Below are 17,481 nucleotides of genomic sequence, written 5' to 3' on the forward strand. Positions count from 1 at the left end.
GTATTTGCTGCCTTCTGATATGTGCAGCTACGACTGCCAGGCATTTTGTAAAAACCCTTGGCGCAGTTGTTATTCCGAATGGCAACACCTTGAATTGGTAATGTACCCCTTGGAATACAAACCTTAAGTACTTTCTGTGTGAAGGATGTATCGGTATATGGAAATATGCATCCTTTAGGTCTAGTGTTGTCCTGTAGTTTTGTTGTTTGAGTAGTGGGATTACGTCCTGTAATGTCACCATGTGAAAGTGATCTGATTTGATGTAGGTATTTAATGTTCTTAGATCTAATATAGGTCTCAGACTCTTGTCTTTTTGGGGTATGAGAAAGTACAGAGAGTAAACTCCTGTTCCTTTCTGTTGGTTTGGTGCTAATTCTATTGCTTCTTTTTGTAGCAATGCCTGAACTTCTAGTCCTAGAAGATCTATATGTTGTTTTGACATATTGTGTGTTTTCGGTGGGACGTTTGGAGGGAATTTGAGAAATTCTATGCAATAACCATGCTGGATAATTGCCAGTACCCAAGTGTCTGTTGTTATCTCTTCCCAATGTTTGTAAAATTTGCTTAGTCTCCCCCCCACAGGTGTTATGTGTTGGGGATGTGTGACTTGGAAGTCACTGCTTGTTTTGTGGAGTTTTGGGGCTTTGGAACTTTCCTCTATTCTTTTGGAAATGTCCCCCTCTATATTGCCCCCGAAAACTTCCCGCTGATATTGGCTTTGATAAGTGGGCCTTGCTTGTGAGGTTGTGGCCTCTGGAGGTTGACCTCGAAACCCTCCCCAAAATTGTGTTTTGCGAAATGTGCCTCTGGTCTGTGGGGAGTAGAGTGCGCCCTTGGCTTTTGCCGTATCAGTATATTTTTTGAGTTTCTCAATAGCAGTGTCGACTTCCGGCCCAAACAACTGCTGTTCATTAAAGGGCATATTCAGCACGGCTTGTTGTATTTCCGGCTTGAATCCTGACGTACGCAACCATGCGTGTCTCCTTATCGTTATTGCAGTATTTACTGTCCTTGCAGCCGTATCTGCTGCATCCATTGCTGACCGTATCTCATTATTGGAGATACTTTGTCCTTCTTCCACCACTTGTTGTGCCCTTTTCTGGAACTCTTTGGGTAAGTGTTCTATGAAATGCTGCATTTCGTCCCAATGAGCTCTATCGCATCTTGCCAAAAGTGCTTGTGAGTTGGCAATGCGCCATTGGTTTGCTGCTTATGCTGCAACTCTTTTACCCGCAGCATCGAATTTGCGACTCTCCTTGTCTGGAGGTGGTGCGTCTCCCGAGGTATGAGAGTATGCTCTCTTGCGAGCTGCCCCGACAACCACAGAGTCTGGTGTTAATTGCTGCGTAATATAAACAGGGTCTGTTGGCGGTGGCTTGTACTTCTTCTCCACCCTTGGAGTTATGGTTCTGCGTTTTACAGGATCCTGAAATATTTGTTTGGAATGTTTTAGCATTCCAGGGAGCATAGGTAAGCTTTGGTATTGGCTATGAGTGGAGGATAGTGTATTAAACAAAAAGTAATCCTCAATTGGTTCTGCATGCAAGGTGACGTTATGAAAAGCAGCTGCCCTTGAGACCACCTGCGTGTAGGATGTACTGTCTTCAGGTGGCGACGGCCTTGCAGGATAACAGTCTGGGCTGTTATCTGATACAGGAGCATCATAAAGGTCCCATGCGTCGGGATCATCTTGACTCATTGCAGTATGAGTCGGGGATTGCATCAGTGGTGGAGTGGCTACCGGTGATGTGTGCACTGATGGTGTTGTAGATGGTGGTGGAGTTGTTTGTCTTGCCACCTTGGCCTGTGGCTACTTGTCCTTTTCTTGAAAGGCAAGTCTTCTTTTCATCTTAATTGGGGGAAGAGTGCTTATCTTCCCTGTGTCCTTTTGAATGCGGAGCCTTTTTTGAGTGTAGTCTGGCTCTACTGATTCAAGTTCTTCTCCGAACTTATGTTTTTGCATCTGGGAGGACAATCCCTGTTCCTCTGTGTAGGAACCTGTTTTCGGTTCCGAGGCTGGATGTTTCAGAATCGAAACCTTTTCGGTCGCCTTTTTGGGCTCCGATGAAACCTTCTTTGTTTTCGGCATCGTGGTGTCTCGGTGCCGACCCATTTCGGTGCCACTGTCTCGGTGCCGAATCTGCTCGGAGCCGCTGTCTCGGGCCCGAGATTGCTGTGTGGCGGTATCTCGACCGGAGTCGGATGACTTCGCCACAAGCGTGCCCTTTTTCGGTGCCGATGATCGGTCACCTATTTTTCGGGTTAAGCCATGGCCTGTTGGCGGTGGCGTCCCCTGGGCTTTTGTTGTCTTCTCGTGAGTTTTATGTTTCGACGTCTTACTCACGGTTTTTGCCGTTTCTTCGGGATCTAGCTCGTCCGAGACCGATTCCTGGATGGAGAAGGTTTCTTCTTCCTCCTCGAAACGCCCTTGTCCTGTCTGCTCCGACGCCATCTGCAGTCTTCTTGCTCTTCGGTCTCTTAATGTCTTCCTCGACCGAAACGCTCAACAGGCTTCACAGGTATCCTCCTTGTGCTCTGGAGACAGACACAAGTTACAGACCAGATGCTGATCTGTATACGGATACTTGTTATGACATTTTGGGCAGAAGCGGAATGGGGTCCATTCCATCAGCCTTGAAGAGACACGTTGCCGGGCCGACCAAGCCCCGACAGAGAATCGAAAAAAACCCGAAGGGCCACCGGAGCTCTTCAAAAGTCGGTGTCGATCTGTTGTAACTAACCCGATAACGAACACAAACAATACCGACGATTTTTCCGAGATTATAACTAACTTTCCGACCCGAAACACGGAGCGAAAAGGAACACGTCTGAACCCGATGGCGGAAAAAAAACAATCTAAGATGGAGTCAACGCCCATGCGCAATGGAGCCGAAATGGGTCCCTCGATCTCGTGACTTGAAAAGACTTCTTCAAAGAAAAACAACCTGTAACACTCCGAGCCCAACACCAGATGGCGGGATGTGCACAGCATGTGTATCTGCAGGTACACATGCCATCGAACATATATATATATATATATATATATATATATATATATATATATATATATATATATATATATAAATATATATATGTGTGTGTGTGTGAGAAATTAGATTTTTAGTTGGGTGGACAGAAGTAATAAGATCACTATTTTTGTTAGGCCAATTAAAGATTTCAATATTTAAACCTGAGTTCAACCGCTGATTGTTATGACACAGAGGACACAGGCTTAACTTAAGAAAAAGTGTAAAGCATTTAGAAGTTCCAAAACCCTTCAAAAGTCAAAAACAGAACATAATAAAAATCTCACATACATTTATAAAAATAGAAAATAATTTATTGAACAAAATTACATCATAACAATAGAAATCCAAAAGAAAAGCAACGATATGAATTTTTAAACGTTTTAATAAAAATAGCAGCAATACATATTAACAATCACCTGGCTGTGCTTCATCAGTACCTAGGCGTGATTGGTGGTCCACCACAATGGAGCATTGGCTGGATACAGAAACCAGGTTGGACACGGTCAGACGTTTTACCTTTTGGTTTTCAACAATACTCAGCGGGGCAAGGCAGAAGACTATAACGGGAAGGACTCCAGAGGAGCGGATAGCTTTCAAATGAGGTCCCGGTACAACCACTGACTTTTGTCAGGAAAGCTGAGAGCAGAATAAATTCAAAATTTGCACCCAAGGATATGTCCCTCACAGATGATTTTGGAGGCTTCACCCAGTGACTATTTATATATTTGCACTTGATCACTTTTTAGAGCTCGGATTCATCCAGTGGGGAAAGGCAGCAATCTGAAACTCTAAAAGACTCCATGAGGCTGAATACCCTCTGCATGACATCCTACTGAAGCAGATTTGCGCTCCAGAAAAGCTCTGAGTGGGAGCAACCTGAATCTTTGGCCCAGCGGCAATGCACCTTAATTGAATAACTGAATTGACTTGGCAGGTTTGTTCCGATTCACCACAGGTCTTTGGAGCAAAAAAGGTTCAAACTTTCGGTTTTTCAGGATTATAAGAGGAGTGCACATTAACATGGGTTTCAGAATCTCAGGAACAGCACTGGGGGTCGAGATTCACTCCAGCAAAAGCCTCCAGGAGAGTCTAGGAGTGTCTAGGTCAGCTCCGGTATGAACTGGTAACCTGGGCACTTCAGGAAAAGGGTTTCTAGCAGCTTGTTGTGTCCCTGTGGCTTAACTGGAGGTTAGCAAAGCAACCCTCAAGCCCCCTTTATTACTTCACTGCCCTGAATACAAGCTGGAGCAGTCCAGCGTTTCAGGTCTCCTAATAGATCTCAACAAAAGGTGCAGTCCTTTTGTTTGTTTTCACAGGTCTTACAGTGTACTGAAGATGGTCCCCTTAGATGCCATATCTGTGCCTGGCACTAGCCTATGGGCGGGGGTAACTCCTGGTCCACTCCTAACAAAAAGGGAAAATGTTCCTTGGGGTAACCCTACTCACTTTTGAGGAGCTTTCTGTATGCAGTACTGCAAACAAACCCAAAGTTCCCTTCTCTTCCTAAAACTCAGCTTTGCAGCACCTTTCTTCCCCTCTGCAGAACTCCTAGGCCCAACCCAGAAGTGTTACCATAGAAATGAGCAACCCCTCCTCTGTGGTCACTCTAAACATGTTCTGATGGCTGTTCCTGCTCCTCTCCCTGTGGGATTGAGGCATGGCTGACTAAGTGGAAAAAAAGGCCCTTCTGTTGCCAGCTAACATTTGCATCTGACAGATTAGGCCTTTTTGAAGTTAATCAAGTTCCTGGGAACAGCCTAGATGAGTGGCTCCTGACCTGGGGTCTAAGGACCCCTGGGGGTCCGCGAAGCCTCCTTAGGGGGTCCGTGACTGCTAAGAAAATTAAATAATATTAACAGGTTAATAAAGTGTATATAAATAAAGTGGTTACATGTACAAATAAAAATGTGAAAACATACTGTAAGTTTCAAGAAATTTAAAATTGGAGGCTAAAAATTTAATTAGTATCCTGAAATTGATTTGTGGGAGCAGTGAAGGTTCATCAAACAGAATATAGTATGGACGATTTGTGGCTTCAATTGAATTTAGAAAAGCTCCAAACTTCCTATTAATTGTTTTTTTATTATTTTGTTTGCAAATTAAATATAATGTGTTATAATTTGCGTATGTGTTTGATGGAATGCATGTTTCATACACTTTGTGTATTGTCTTGCGGTTCAAATCATGAACAATGTATAGGCTTGGGTCCCTGGCTTCCAGTAGTGAATCAGTCGGGGTGGGGTTCCCCTGGTTCCAGTAATGATTTAGTGGGGGTCCCCCGCTTCTAGTAATGATAAAGTGGGGGTCCACAAAGTCAAAAGGTTGGGAACCACTGGCTGAGATGGTCTTGCTGCCAGAGGAACAGAACACTTCTACACGACCATGGCCTTTGTCTCAGTTTTGGGAGCAAGATCACGCCTTGTCAAAAGGGCCATTAAGCTCCTGTCTGAAAGCTGGGAGCTGATGCAGGTAGGCTACTAGAGATTTTAGGTAGGGAAAGATACATTTCTCAAAGTACCTTTTCCAAAATATTTATTACAAATCTGACTTTACCAGTGAGTTGGGTTTGCAATAAATATTTTAAAAATTCCACAAATAATGTTGTTGCTGTTACCTAGTCGGAGATAACCTTTTTACATTTAATATTGTACCCCTGTGATTTCCGATGGTACAGCTAACACTGCTACAGCAAAATAGCTCATGGGAAGCTTGTAACTGTAAAGAAATGTTTAACATTGAACCTTTACATAGTCCTGTTTTGCAATACCATACAGCCTGCCTTATTGACAGTTTGGCCTACTTAGGGGTGAATTGTTAATATTTGAAAGAATGGCTTAGGAGTGACAAAAGGGGACATTTTGGCAGGTCGAATTTGCAGTTTTAAAAGTGCAGAGACAGACTACAATGGTAGGCCTGCAGCTACAATGGTAGGCCCGCAGTTATGTTTGCACTGTCAGTGTAGTAGGTAGCACAATGGGTGAGGCAGTCCGCTAAAGACATTCAACTTAAAGGCCCTGGGTACACCTTGTACCAGATATAAGGGACTTATAGGTAAATTAAATAAGCCAATCAGGAGTATAGCCCATTTCTACATATTTTAGAGGTCACAGCACATGCACTGAACCGTGGCTAGCACAGTCACAGTGTACAGAGTCAAGAAACCAGCAACACTAGCCAAGAAAATGGAGATGATAATGTAAAATTAGGCATTTTCCTACAATATGTAACTTTAAAATCTATAAGAGATGCCAAGCTGTAAAATGACTCACAAAAAATATGTCATCAAAATAAATAACTGTTCAATTGCATCCTTACAACAAAACCTAAAAAAACAGACCCTGTGGCAACTCTCCAGTAGCAAAATGTCTTATCAGAGAATGGAAATTACACAAAGAAAGAAAAGAAAAGGGATGAGAACAGCACAGCCATATGACAGTTACAACACACTCCAAGGATCAGGGTACTGCAATTTCTCAATCCATACCTCCAAAGCAGCCTCCTTTTGGTGAAGCGATGAAAGAAAACGTTTCCAGTCCTCTTTAGCTGTGCTAACTTTGCTCTGAACACTTTTTCCTTTCTCCGATGATAATATATTGTTCAAAAGTTCACCTTTTAAGACAAGGGCATGCAACTTTTTCTGCCCATTTTCACTCTCGGATAAGAACTCCTAAAAGAAAAGTAGTAATGTTAGGTGTGCCTGTTTTGCCCAACCATCATCTCTATTAGTGTTATTACTTAATATTATTGTTTAATTGTCATTTGGATTGTGGTGAGTGATGTTTTTGTTGTTTAGTTGTCATTCGGACTGTGACGAGTAATGATTTTCAAGATCTAGGAGTTTTGCTTTGTCAACATTATTTAATTTCTAACCGTTTGCATTGTTCCTGTGTGTACCAAGTTGATGTTTCTCCAGGGGTGGGTTTGTATATTTGTGCTGCATGTTCAGACTATGTCCCCTCTTTACCCACTTCAGAAAAGTCGGTGACATCCTGCAGAATCACGAATTGTACATCCACTCAGTAAAATAAATGCATGGCAGGCAACCAGCACTTTCCATACATTTTAAAACAAGTCATGGGAACTGTTAATGCTTGTCTCCATGGCACTTGCAAAATAGGCCTATGCATCAAGTATGCCTGCCTTTGGTGAATCACGCTCAGTTTGAGACTCGTCTTACAGTAAGGTTGGAGCTGACTCCTGGAACTTCTTACAGTTTGAAGTCTAAATACTGGCTGCTCTTCACAGGGCTATGACACTTTTAATGGTCCCAATGGTCCCCATGACGGACGCTCTGAGGTAGCACAGAAAGTACGCTTTGTGTTCCTGTATCCTCAGTCACAAAAGTCTTCTTTTTGAATATACTACTCTCATGTCCCTAGCAGATTATTTTAAATGGTCACATAGTTACCAAATGTCATTTGAAAATGGAACATATTTCAAGTTCAGAATGATTCCTCTATTGAAGTAAAGAAAGCCAGAAAAAATAAACAGGATTGACTGATGGGAATGAGATGTGCATTGTGTCATTGAAAACAAATGCTCTTTTATTGTGAGGGGGGGAGGGGTCACGGCTACTTTACCTGGCAATGATGAAGCAAAGACATCTAATCCGTTAAATGTGTGGCACAGCAGTGCAAGGAAAGGCCTCCTAAAGAGTCCAATTACTAGGGGCAGGGCTCTATTTTTGGACTTCGACCTCGTTTACTCAGAGTGTCTCACCTGAATTACATAAACAATAGCATACCAAATTGTACATTTTGAATTCTCCCAAAATCCGAATAAATGTAATTCAAGCTGTGTTAGCATTTCATTACTTCTCTTATTGTATATACTGCTCTCTAGAATATCACAGAGGAAATATTGAGTGGCCACAATATTGTGACCTTATTGAAAATCAAAATTTCGAGATGGTGAGTATACAGATGGAGGTACAGAATACCATTTTTAATTCCACATCTATAGGCCATGATGTGCATATCTTCGAGGTACACAGATGTGGAGTTATGTAAAGAACATCTATACATAGTTATCATTCACTATTTTGGGCCTCGCTAGTCTGGTCATGGTATTATAACCACTTGATACCCCTTTTACAATACTCCAGAACCCATATCATTTACATACACATCTGAAAAAAGTAAAACAAATGACTAGAAAAACGTTAACTTACATTTCATTAAATTCACAAGTGTGTGCTTAATATGTTTGTTAATCATAATGTGCTCTTACAGAACCTGTAAAGCAAGGTACACTTTCAAGGGGGTGGGTTTCCGACTCCCTCTTGGACACAAAACCTCAATATCTCAATACAAATCAAGTGGATGTATTTTCCATCATCAATATATTTGCACATTTAAAGTGTCATTATAGGCAGATTTAGGTCTGTGGGAGCTATGGGGTGAGAATTGGGTACCTTGGTATATGACAGATTAGAATTCAATAACATTAGAATATTTTAACATGTGCAAAATAAACTCATAATTAGTGAAACTGTTGCCTGATAAGCACAAATTGTAAATTTTCTTGGATCAAGTATATTTGTGAAAATTCTCAGAAATGGTTATATTAATGTTTACATTTTAAGTGTGTACATGTTTAATTCAATGCTCATGTTTAAGGTCTTTTGGTTTCATACAGCATTGTAACTATGTATTAACCAGCTCTGTAGCACTCCATATATCAGTACCAGAAAGGTGAAAGGCTGAGTCTCCCCACTTTGGAGCAGGGAGTCTCAGCCTGTCCTCCACCAAGGAACAGCACTTATACATGACCCAAAAGAATGGCTATCACTGACACTGCTTTCAGTATTTAATGTGATGTTAGAGTCCAATTGACCTTACAGTCTTTTGCGCTCATTTATTTAATTTGGTTTTAGGTTATTGTGGATAAGAAAACATAAACCAACTTCCACTAAGACAAAAAGGTTACTAATAAATTACTGTTCATAATTTGCTTACCTTCTCTCTTACCTCTAGGGCCTCTTACCTCCATCTCTTAAATATGTCTGGATACGTTATGCCAATTATCCTCCTGTATTTTGCAACCATGCTGACTGATGTACGATTAGTCTACAATTTACTCCATTCTGTTTAAAATCAATGTTCCCCAATGTCTGCATATGAAGGTGAACTCAGCCTTTCATCCTTTTGTTTTTTATATAACACATTTTAGTTAATGTTGTTTTAAGAACGTGGTACACAGTGCAAGGCACACATTTTTCCTTAGAGCATAAAAACCTGCACTGCTACACAAGGCAAACTACAGAGTTACCACATATTGGTCAATTTTCATGAATCATCAGCACATTACAATTGTGTATCCACCCTTTGCTGTAAGTGTTTAATCAAGCACCAATCCTTGCAAGTACAGGAACTTCTGACTTACTTTCCATCCTTGCCCTCTTCCCCATGCCCATCCCCTGACCTTAATTTCCCTGCTGCCACTGGTACCGTATTCTATTGTAGTTTATATTGTTTCAACTAGCCACCCCATATTTTTTCGAACTTCATCGGGCAGAACCTCCTAATGTCAACTTCAGTCTTAACAGTTTAGCTAATGCAGAAGCATTAAAATAGGTCCGGTAAGAGTAACAGAGCCATATTGATAATCATCCTTCTCACACTCTTTCTTTAAACTAATGTTAGTGACTGCTCCTGCTCTCAGAAAGAAAGAGATTCAGGACAGGGGATTCCTGTTCTTGTGTGGGTCCTCTTGTAAATGTCTTCAACACACTAAAACTCGTTGTTTTATGAGTAATCACCAATAGTTTATACATAGTATCTCCCTTCTTGGAAATTCGTGCAAATTTGCATTTGTTAATAGCAGGACTAACTACAATAACAGCATAGAAATGGCAAGAAAGCACCACCAACATTATTAGGTGAAACTTGTGGAGGGTTTCTCCATGACAAACCATATTCCTCTGAGGAAATGCACAAAAAGGTAAATGCACAGTATACTTGCATTGATTTTCTGTGTGCTAAATGTGGCACAAATTAATGCAGGTATAAACAGTACGCATGTGAGTGCCAGAGACACAGAGTTAGCCATATCCATCTGGTATGAACTAAAACTCATAGTGGACAAAAACAGAGTAGATGCCTATTTGCTTCTGGATTCAACAGCTGCATAAATTACTGTCCACCACCACACACAAGGGAAAAGACTCCACGATTTGGGAATCTGTGAAAATGCTTCCAAATGGATTGCTTCTTATCTCACAGACAAAGTGTAGTCAACTGATCACCTTTTGCATCACCTCCTCACATCACTGTGTCATGCCTCAGGGGTCCATCATATCCCCTCTATTATTCAACATCTATCAAACACCTTTATTAAATCTGATGAAATCATACAACCTCACATGTTGCAACTATACAGATGACACACATATCATTTTAAAAACTGGAAGCCCCGAAGAGCTCTACAATTTACAACTCAATGACTGCCCTAGGAGTAACAATGGATTCAGATCAATTCTGAATAGAGGCTGCTAACATCAGCACAAAGAGTGCATTCCACACAATACATCACATCTTCCAATACCTTGCACACCAGTATAAACTGTAAGACATCCTTTACACTTTTAATATCCAAGCTTGACTTTACAGTCTATAACTTCGTGCAACCGCATTCACAATACGCAAAATGCAACTCATGCAAAATGCAGCTTCATGGCTTGACCTCTTCTTGACATCTCACAAAGACACTCAGATAAGGGATGATAATAAAAATGTCTATCACCACAGATATTTCCACTTCTCTCTCCCTTCAACCAGGCCAGCTCCAGACCAGAAGCATACACAAAAACTCAGATTGGACAACCCAGTGCACTAATCAGCTAAGCAGACTAGATCATAACAACCTTGGTGGGTATTATGCATGACATGGAAATACTCCTCCACATAGGATCACAACAAGGAGAACATCCTTCCATTCACAGACCCTACACAGTGTGTGGTGCTACCCACATAGGCAGGTGTTTCAGCACCCCACAGAGGGGTAGTAAGCGATGTATAAATGCTGCAGTACAATACCATAATTGCCTCAATTTTGAAGGACTACTGATGGGATTTTAGAGAATTACATAAAGCCCGAAATTCGCCCCAAAGAAAGGGTAAGGGAGCGTATCTCCAAATTTTTCACCGTAACCTTTGAGAATAAGGCACTAAGTTAAGGGGCATATGGAATCTATCGCAGAGGCCACCCACGACAGGGACATGAAGGGCCGGTGCAATAACAGCCATAGGGCGACGTACAAACCTGTTTGGGGCACCATAGCACCACGCAGGAAGGAGGGCACCCCAAACCCCCCTTCATAGTTTGTAGGGGTTGGGTGGAAAAGAGCACCGAGGTTGGTGCACACCTTTAAGCCAATCAAGGTTCAGGTAATTTTGTAACCCCCCCATGAGAAAACACCATCACACCTCAGACTGTGGGGAGAGTAGAGTTATAAGCCGCTCTGCCCCCTGATGGCACTCAATTCAAAAAGCACAGGTGGTGCACAGAAGGGACGAATGTCCACAAGTATTTTTATTATAAGATTTTACCATAATTTAAACTCTTGCGCTTTCATGGCACTACCTATGACCTACCTGCCTATGTCCTTAGCCTGAGGGGGTCAGATTAACATGCAGGGATAGCCACAGTATCCCCTCACTTAATTCCAGCAATACGAGGTATAGTCTCCAAAATGGAAAATAACTATGTGGACCTGTGAATACTGGGTGAAAATAGGGGTTAGGTAGGATGCTCAGAACAATTCCAGGCTTATGCTTGGCTGTGGGGAGCATTGCCTGCTCTCCTGTAGTCCTGCTTGGTGTCAGGTAGAAGCCACCGGTGCCTGTAGCTCCTGACCCCTGTCTGAGGTTTTACTGGGATCAAGTTTGGGAATCTTGGGTTCAGAAACACCAGACTACTCATACTCGTACTTTGGCACCGATGTATTCCCCTGTGATATAGCTCACACATGCTCATTATGAGAACTTGTAATGACGATCCAGCGGTACATTATACACATCATTATTTAGCAAGAACCCGTTCTTAATTTTGGCCCTATTGTGTGACAAATTCCGTATGAAGTTGTATAATTACTTCTAACTTAAAGGTGACAATATTTCCACATTTACCCTCGTGAGAACCAACGTTGGGATGTAAGAAGAAGCTTAAGGTAAAATGACCCATTATGCACTGACCTGTATCTTCTGCAGACTTGAAGATGCGTCAGTAATATTCTGAGGCACATCGAAACATTTGGCAGTGGTGATTTTAGCACTTATGAGCCACTGCTGGAAGTCTCTGAATGCCGTCCGGAATCTCTGCTCCAAGACCTGCTGCTTGTTCTGACAGCCTTTTGATGCTTGTAAGCACAGTCTTAAAGATTAGGAGCAAACAGAAATATGGGGTCACAATTCAATTCAATATGAGTATTACAAGGTGCACTACACCAAGCAAAGTAATCTGAAATGTCTTGAGGGAACAACTGTACAGGAGCCATGCTTGCTGATAAGAATGCTGAAAGTCCACTTGTGAGGTACAAAATTATTACAGCGTTTACTTTAAAACACATAAGAAGCCTGAAAGAAAACACCGCCAGTAGAATGATTACCTGTTGTATTCTTTTATTAGCCCAGAAACCTTTACCGAGTAAACACTCAAGTCTCTGGGAAATCTGCAAAGGTCGTTGAGTTGAGTCTTCAGCTCATCTGTCATATGTTCAGCCTCCGTCAGAGCATTCAAGGTTTCCTATTAGAACAACACCAGACACAACACATCCGATTAGAGAAGCAAGCCCAGCGATAGCATGGAAATGCAACCTGTTTCACTGATACAAAGAAGTTGCGATTATCCAGCCTTAAGAGCAAAATAACCTTCAGGTAAAATTTTGCATGATTGTCATTTGCTGTGCAGAATATTTTTAACGTCCATCGTGGCTTCAGCGGTAAGCGGTAAGTCTCTGTCACCAGGGAAGCAAAACCTATGCTTCGAAGATTATGCTAAAGCAGTCAATTGGCTTAAGAGACACGCATTTGGGCGTCAGAAAAGCAGCCTTGAAAGCAGCCTCAGACGGTCCAAATCCCTCTTTTCGGCAAGCTGTCAAGTCAAATTTTGAAATATCTACATTTCATTTAATTGCCACTAAATCATCAAGGTTCATGCAGCATACACTGAGCTACTCAGGAGATGAGTTCAGAATGTAACTGATAGAGAAGGAAATGCAAAACTCTATATGTTCCTTAATCCCGAATGGGGCTGTTGCCCTCCAAGTTTCACAGTGTCAAGTGTTGTCATGGCTCTTTATGCACCAGCCAAAAATAAATAAAAAATACAGCAAATGCATTTTTGTTATTACAGTTAACTATGGCAGCACATACAAAATTTCGCAGGAGCGAAAACTCTTTTAGCACTGCTTGAAAGTGTTTTTAAAAGTGAATTTGAAAACTGGATGGATTTTGAGGAAAAATACATTCCTCGGCTATTTTAACGTAAGCAGCAAAAATAGCACAAAATCAATTGGCTAGTGCCAATTGGCTTTTGCTCATTCCATTATCTGTATCTATTTTAACCAATAAGAATTTCCAATTGTGATATTCATAATACACAAGCAGCACGAATGGTGAAAAATGAATTTGCTCCATTGTTCTCCAACATGAAAGTCACTTAGAGGGGGTTAAGAAAAATAACAAAATAAGGGCTAAAAAAGAACATCAGACCGGCTTCAAAACTCTGTGTATGTGTGTTTTGTCCAGGATTTTTTTTGTTTACAGCTTTGCTCTGTGACGTGTTTAGAACTGTAGCCACGGGATCCGTTACAATATCACCATATTACGAAAAGCATGCCAATGGAGACAGCTTTGTTCATGTTCCTTTCCTCATGGCACATGTTTGCCTGCTGTTACTGGTTTCATCCAAGGAAGATGAACGCATGGAAACCCACCTGCTCCATTGATGTGGATGTAAATCCAGATATAGGTATATCACATTGCTAATAACGAAGGATTCTGCTGAGGAGAGAGCAACGTGATGGGCTACACAAAAAAAGAAGGAACAGCTAATGTTTCTGAGCTAGCATTGTCCCAATGTAGTAACCTCCGAACATAGGGAATTATACACACACAAAGGGATACCCATATTGGAGAACTCCACTCCACATGTCCCCAAGCACTCTTCATACATACTCAAGCTAAGGGAACAGAGGAGTGTTTAGCAGTGTTTAATTTGTAAATAAAAAGGAGCCGGTGCTCAAAACCCTCCTCTTAAACACGCGGCTGCTGCAATTAAATGTGTGAACACGGAAAACTGAAGCGGCACAATTCTGAAGCCATCTCGGGCCTCTTCAATCCATTTACAGCCACTCCCTGCCCCTTCAGCTCACTCTTGCAGCTTTCTAATTTCTCCCATTGTGACGCTTTTTCGTTTTTCCCTTCCTCCCTCTTTCCCATATGTGTCTTTTGCTCGCAGCAAATGCTTGAGGCAGAAGAATAAGGCCTGGCCCTTAAAAATAAGTGCTGGTGCTCAGCACCTGAAGCAATAAGCACAAATTAAGCACTGGTGTTTAGTCATAACACACTATATAGGTTATAACACACTATATAGGTTATAACAGGTAAAAGGCATTTGCCCATGACTATCAATATGCTAGTACTAAATGCTAGCCAAGTTGTGGCCGGGACATGGAAACAGTAATCAACAATTTTACAAGGTGTTGCACTTTGGGTCGACTCTTACAGACCAGCTGGGGTGCCCTCACAAAAATCATGGTAGAGTACCTGCCATTAGACTTGTGACCGAGGACACTGGTGATAAAAAGTATTGTTGGACTGTCATAATGCTGAAATGAAGAGCAGGGTGGTGATTCTCCTACAGAGAGAAACGTTATTTTGTGAAGCGCAATGTTTTTTTGAATTTCTGAACTCAGACACAAGACTCTAGATGCAACCAATGTTGGAAGGCTTTGATGATCAGCGGCATCCCGGACATGGAATACGAGGTAGATCGGATGATAGTAATATACAAAACTCAAGATTCCTTAGACTAATTGTTTATTATATTGAAGTTCATGAATGGTATGCCTGTCTGCTAACAGGGCACAGAAGTAAGCATTACCTCCAATGTGTCTACAAGAATGAAAAATCAATTTATTGTGGGCAATATAAGTGTGCATCGTATTTGGGTTTCTACCTCACATCAACCACCAGAGGTAAGCCTTTAATGTTTGACTTCACATCCCCCTCAAAATCAAATTATAAAATGTAACACACTGCAATTCAGCTACCTTGCAGTCATTTCTGGCAATTTTATTTCCATCAACAACAGTCCAGAAGGACTCCCCACTTGCCTCTCAACAAATAGGCTCCAAAGATATAGTCTGGTCCTGATGGGGCAGTAGTTGAAAAATTCCATTAATATGTTACCTATGCACTCGAGAAATCACCCGGAGCTGGAATGAACTCAAATATAGTGATTTAAAGTGGAAACTCTTCAGAATGACCCATTTATGTGCTTGTCTCATCTGAAGGGCTACTAGGGTTGAAAATAGACACTAAACAGGCCGAGAGTTGCTTTAAATCTTTTTTGTGTGTCCTCTTTGAACTTCAAAAATATCAAACATGACCCATCTTCAGCATGCAAAGAAACACATTCTGACTGTAATGGTGAGATAAGATTAAAAATGTGTGCACGTTCTTTTCTCACCTAGGCTCTCTACAGTGATGATGTTCCTCTATCAACTTCACCACTGCAAACATCTATCAAGGAGTCACTCATTTGTTCCTTCACTCACTTTTGCCTCCTTTATCTCTAGGCACTATGGTCAAGTGTCTGTATGAAATACACCTTTAAAAAGCAGGACATTCAGTCATGTACTAATTCACTCACTAAACGTTTCAGATCTACTCGGATGAACAAATAATAGCCAAAAACAAAACGCCTTTCACAAAGCAGACATAAAGACCCCATGCGTCCTTCAGTTCACACTGTTGTCCTCCTCTTAGCACTAAATGACAGTAACAGATTAATGAAAGAAAAATGGATAAGGCTATTTTGTGTAAATAATGTTAAAGGTAAGTAACTTAGGCTAGGATGATTCCTTGCTTTGACAGTAATATAGTTACTCCTGAAAGATTACACAGAACAATTCAAATGTGCCACAGACAGAGGCCACACTCAATTGTCAGTGTTGCTAGTAATATCTGGCAAACCACTGTACAAGGCCTTTAACCATTGGCTTTGTAACCCCCAGGTCCCATTCCTCTCCTTCGAGCAGATACAGTGAAGCACATGAATAGGTAAAAGCCACTCAAACTCTTCCTCTGGAAACACTGTCTTGCAAGTCCCAAGAAGAATGGTCCCACTTCAAACTGCTTAACATATCTGCACTGGAAAACATTATCTGAGCAATCAAACCTTCCTCGCAAATTTGCTGACCCATCCCTGCCAAGACAGTCAAAAATATTGCCCCATTCCTCATCCCTTACCTGACCCAGATAATCAATTGTTCCCTTAGTTAATATGGTGCTTGACTGATTTAAATCCGGCCAGGTCACACCTCTGCTTTCGAAACCTGCGGATTCTACCGATCTCAATAACCTCTGCGCTATCTTCATCCTCCCATTCCTAGCCAAACTACTGAAAAGCTGCTCCAGCACGGAGACATCAGTGCTATAAATAGCTACAAATAATAGATGATGTTTTTCACACAATTAACAGCTGAGTCAACTGTCTTCTCATAGACCTGTCCTCAGAATTCAATACAGTCAACCACTCGTTCCTCCTAAGAATCTTAAGAGACTAAATGGGAATCAAAGGCACTGTGCTGAAATGATTCCTACCTATGGAATCACTCACATCAGGTCAAGTTTTCAAAGTATCTCCCAACTCCCTGTCTCTGCCCTAAGGAGTACCTTAAGGCCCCAGCCTAACACCAACACTAATCAGTCTTTACAGGAAGCCCATCTGCTTCCACCTTCAGCAGAATTTAAAAACGTATTTTCATCTCTATGCTGACAACACCTAGCCATACTTAAGTCTCTTCTCCTGAGGATTTAACATACTTGTGAAGAACCCTCATGGATCTCCAATGACGGATGTTGCTCCACCTAATCACATGCAACACCAAGACAACAGAGTTCCTTTTACTCTCTCTACCGCACAACAACATGCATGCAAAGACCTGGATAGCCTCCTCAAACTTACTTGACTGTACACCATTGTTTGTATACAAGGCAAAATGCTTAGGCTTTATACTTTGATATTAACCTTAATCTACACGTCCATTTTAATGCTATAGCAAAGGGTACTTAATTTCAAAACAGTCCTCTCCGAGGGATCATATGATTAATTCCTGCTGGTGGCTTCAAAACAGTAGTTTAATTAAGGGGGCCTCTCAAAACTAGACTGTGGTAACTCACTACTAACAAGCATTACCAGAATTCACCTAGCCCCTTTTAAGACA

General features: G+C 41.5%; 1 protein-coding gene across 1 annotated transcript in view; it reads right to left on the reverse strand.

The window, feature by feature from the left end:
* The window catches only part of SYNE1 (spectrin repeat containing nuclear envelope protein 1), a 1,478,055-nt gene that overhangs the window by 861,547 nt on the left and 599,027 nt on the right, over positions 1-17,481 (reverse strand). The window contains exons 56-58 of the mRNA XM_069234720.1: positions 12,637-12,773; positions 12,224-12,401; positions 6,514-6,696 (exon numbers count right to left, since the gene is read on the reverse strand). Coding sequence (XP_069090821.1) covers positions 6,514-6,696; positions 12,224-12,401; positions 12,637-12,773 — 498 coding nt within the window. The remainder of the gene's footprint in view (positions 1-6,513; positions 6,697-12,223; positions 12,402-12,636; positions 12,774-17,481) is intronic.

This window comes from Pleurodeles waltl, chromosome 5 (assembly GCF_031143425.1).
Source record: "Pleurodeles waltl isolate 20211129_DDA chromosome 5, aPleWal1.hap1.20221129, whole genome shotgun sequence".
Taxonomy (NCBI): Eukaryota; Metazoa; Chordata; class Amphibia; order Caudata; family Salamandridae; genus Pleurodeles; species Pleurodeles waltl.